The following is a 3,684-nucleotide window of genomic DNA, read 5'->3' as shown; positions in this document are numbered from 1 at the left end:
GAGAGAGAGAGAGAGAGAGAGAGAGAGAGAGAGAGAGAGAGAGAGAGTTCCAATTTGTGAATTCCAATCCAATTCTGGAATCAATATCCAACTTGGAGAGGCTTCCTGGGGTCAGTCAGAGGAAAACAGATTCTAAACTTAAGATAAAAGAGGAATGTATATGTGTAAGTATTTTATGAGCTCAATGACAAATTGTTTAAAAGCTAATACAGCAAAGGTAGCACATTTTTGTTGGTGGAAAATTAAAAAAAATTGAAAACAAATTAAACTTGTACAGTTTTTTATATAAATTAATTAATTTTACTTTGTCTAAGTTAATTTATAGCACTTTATAAAGACTATGTAATTCATGGTTTCTTAACCTGAAATAGATAGATAGGTAGATAGATAAATAGTTGAAATATATTTCAATATAATTGATTTCATTTTTAATTCTAAATAATTTATTTTATGCATTAAAAGTATTAATTACTGTGGGAAATGGTTCATTAGTTTCATGGGATTGCCAAAGAAGCCCAATACACCATTTTTTTCATATTTCTTGATCTAATGGAACCCATTATTTCAACAAAGAGATAACTGAATCTGAGAATGTATTTGACCTCCGAATATCTCCATAGCTAGTTCAAACTGAAAAAAAATCCAGCCTACTAAGTCAAAGTCCAACCCTCTTTACACTAAACTTGGCATTAGCTGGAAGAAAGTCACACTAATTGCTCTTTATTTGGTACTTTCTCATATAGATATGCCACCATGCAACTGACGGATATGCAGCAATCCAATGGACACAATCATTGGTGTAATTAGAAATCTTAGAAACAATCTAGTTTATTCTTCCTATTTTACACATGGGAAAATGAAACTTAGAGAGAAGAAATAAGTTTCTGAAAGTCATCTTGATAATAAGTAACAGAAAGAAGACTATAACTAAGGTACTAACAACAAATGAATCTTTATTTCTTTAGCAGTAGAAATACTTAGGTTCTTAGTGGCCATATGAAAAAAAAATGAGTACAAATAAAGCATTAACTCTTCCTTGTTTCTATAATTAGGGCCTGTCCAAGTTTTTCTCCTAGGGCACCATCACCTTCCATATATGGCATAGCATGACTGACTGCAGTGATATTCCAACCACTAGAAAATTCTATATTTTTAAAATTCTTATGGCATCACATTTTCCATTTTTAAGAAGATGGTTGATGGACTATCTGAGTCATTTATCCATCAAACCTTTTTTTTTTTTTAATAATGAACCCTTTCTATTCTCTGCTTCTATCTCTGTCTCTCTCTGTCTCTCTGTTTCTCTCTCTCCCTGTCCTCTCTCTGTTTGCATGCATGGTTGAGATTATAATTCTGAATTACCTTCAATACTCTACCCCCATAGTTGTTTTTTTTTTAATAAAAGCAATTTAGCTCTGAGGCTATGGGATTAAAAACAAAACTGTGGCAAATTTTATACAATCATTACATTCAAGGAACTTACATTCAAATAGGAAGATATAGCATTTGTAGGTGAGTGATAACCAGAGAAGCAAATTTTGGTCTAGTCATTCACAGAGACTTTGAAAAATGACATAAATGATTAATGTCCATGACCTTTACATTAACAATGATAGTATTGTTATTGTTGTTGTTGTTTTTCAACAAGAAGAGAAAAGTGATAATTAGGTGTGCATGTTTGTATAGGAGATGGTGGTGGTGATGGTAAAAGTAAAGGTCAGAAGGCAAAGTATAAGATGCTTATTCTCTGATATGCTCTTGAATGTCTGGAGAGAATGATAAATATGCCCTGAAGCCAGTTAGATATAGTGAGCTAGAGGATGTTTTCCTCACTTCTTCAAGGATCATGATTCTTAGACCCAGAGACTTTTGTATTTCTTTTATCTTTTTAGGTATATGCCTAGCAATAGAATACCTGGGTTAAAGGGAACAGCCTGTTTGTCAGTTTTGTTGGAATAATTCCAAAATGCTTTCCTCAACATATGTACAGATTCATAGGTTGAATCAACAATGCATTACTATGTCTATTTTTCCACAGTCCCTCCACTATTTCCCTTTTTTGCTCATATTTAACATACAACTGTCTGTTCATGTCATTTTCCATTTATGAAAGAGGGAATGGCTCTTATGTTTGTAAATTTGAATCATATATATGTATATACACACATATATACATACATGTATGTGTGTGCATGCATGTGTGTATATATATCCATAATCAGTAACATTTGTTGAAATATTCCCCTAATTAATTATCCTTTCTTAATCTTAGTTTTATTGAACTTATTGTATAAATGTACTTTAATTTTATCTAATTGAAATTATCTATTTATCTCCCTTAATCCTCTTTACCTGGTGCTTTATCATGACGTTTTTCTTTTATATTAATCTAAATAGCTGTTTTTTTCTATTTTCCCTAATTTCATTATGTTATCTCTTTTCATCTGGGTCATTTATCCAATTGGAGCTTATCACTTGTGAGGTGTTTTCTATAGCTTTCTCATGAGAAATTTTTATTTATCAGGAAATATTCTCATGAAGAAAAAAAATTAATGTTCATTAATTTAATGATTGTTTCTTTTACATCTTTGTTCCTCAGGCTGTAAATTAGAGGATTAAGCATGGGAATTATCACTGTATAAAACAATGAAGCAACTTTGAATGTGAGCTGAGTGTTCTTGAAGGTGGGAACACAATACAGAAAAAGGATGGTCCCATAAAAGATGGTGATAGCCATTAGGTGAGAGGCACATGTGGAGAAGGCTTTATGTCGCCCACTGGATGAATTCATCTTCAGGACAGTGACAAAAATGAATGCATAAGAGGCCAGGATAACCAGAAGTGTGCTCACTCCATTAAAAGTGGAAGAAATGAAAAGCAGCAGCTGGTTGAAATGAGTATCAGAAGAAGAGAGATTAAGCAGCAATGAGAACTCACAGAAAAATGATTAATGGTGTTAGATCCTTGAAATGATAATTGGATAGTAGAACATGTGAGTAGAAGGGAACAGACTGTCCCCCATGTATATGATCCTGCCACCAAGAGAGCACAAAGCTGCTGGGATATGGATACTGTATATAGCAAAGGATTGCAAATGGCCATAAAGCGATCATAGGCCATTACTGCCAGCAGGAAGGACTCAGTCACCACAAAGGTACCAAAGAAAAAAAATTGTACCAAACACTCAGAGAGGGAGATGCTTCGGTCCTCTCTGAGTAAATCCACCAACATCTTGGGAGCAATGATGGAGGAATAACAGAAATCAACAAAGGACAAATGGCTAAGGAAAAAGTACATGGGGGTGTGAAGTTTGGGATTGATTTGGATGATGCCAATCATTCCTAGATTTCCCACCACAGTGATAGAATACATGATCAGGAACACCAGGAAGAGGGGCACTTGAAGGTCTGGGTAATCTGAGAAACCTAGTAGGATAAATGTTGCAAAAGAACTTTGATTTCTCTCACTGGACACCATGATTCCTGCTGGGGAAAAGAATCAGAAAGTCAGTCCTGAACAATATTTAAACTGTACTCAACAATCAAAAATTAAATTATTTGCATGCTATTGAGGTACTCAGTGAGGGTGTAAAATAAAAACAAAACAAAATTAAAAAAAATTCCTCTGCTTTCATGGAACTGGGAGTCTAATGATAATTTACATAGATTGAAGATCTCAGGAAGA

General features: G+C 33.8%; 1 protein-coding gene across 1 annotated transcript; it reads right to left on the bottom strand.

Moving 5' to 3' along the window:
• Positions 1–2,533: 2,533 nt before the first annotated feature.
• Positions 2,534–3,477, bottom strand: LOC114031588 (olfactory receptor 5D18-like). Its single transcript, XM_027846720.1, is given in 2 exon segments — positions 2,534–2,940; positions 2,943–3,477. Coding segments are annotated over 2 exon segments (942 nt in total).
• Positions 3,478–3,684: the final 207 nt, after the last annotated feature.

This window comes from Vombatus ursinus, unplaced genomic scaffold (assembly GCF_900497805.2).
Source record: "Vombatus ursinus unplaced genomic scaffold, bare-nosed wombat genome assembly UNPS02015184.1, whole genome shotgun sequence".
NCBI lineage: Eukaryota > Metazoa > Chordata > Mammalia > Diprotodontia > Vombatidae > Vombatus > Vombatus ursinus.
Note: the sequence above shows the minus strand (reverse complement) of the source record. Positions and strands in the feature narration are given on the sequence as shown.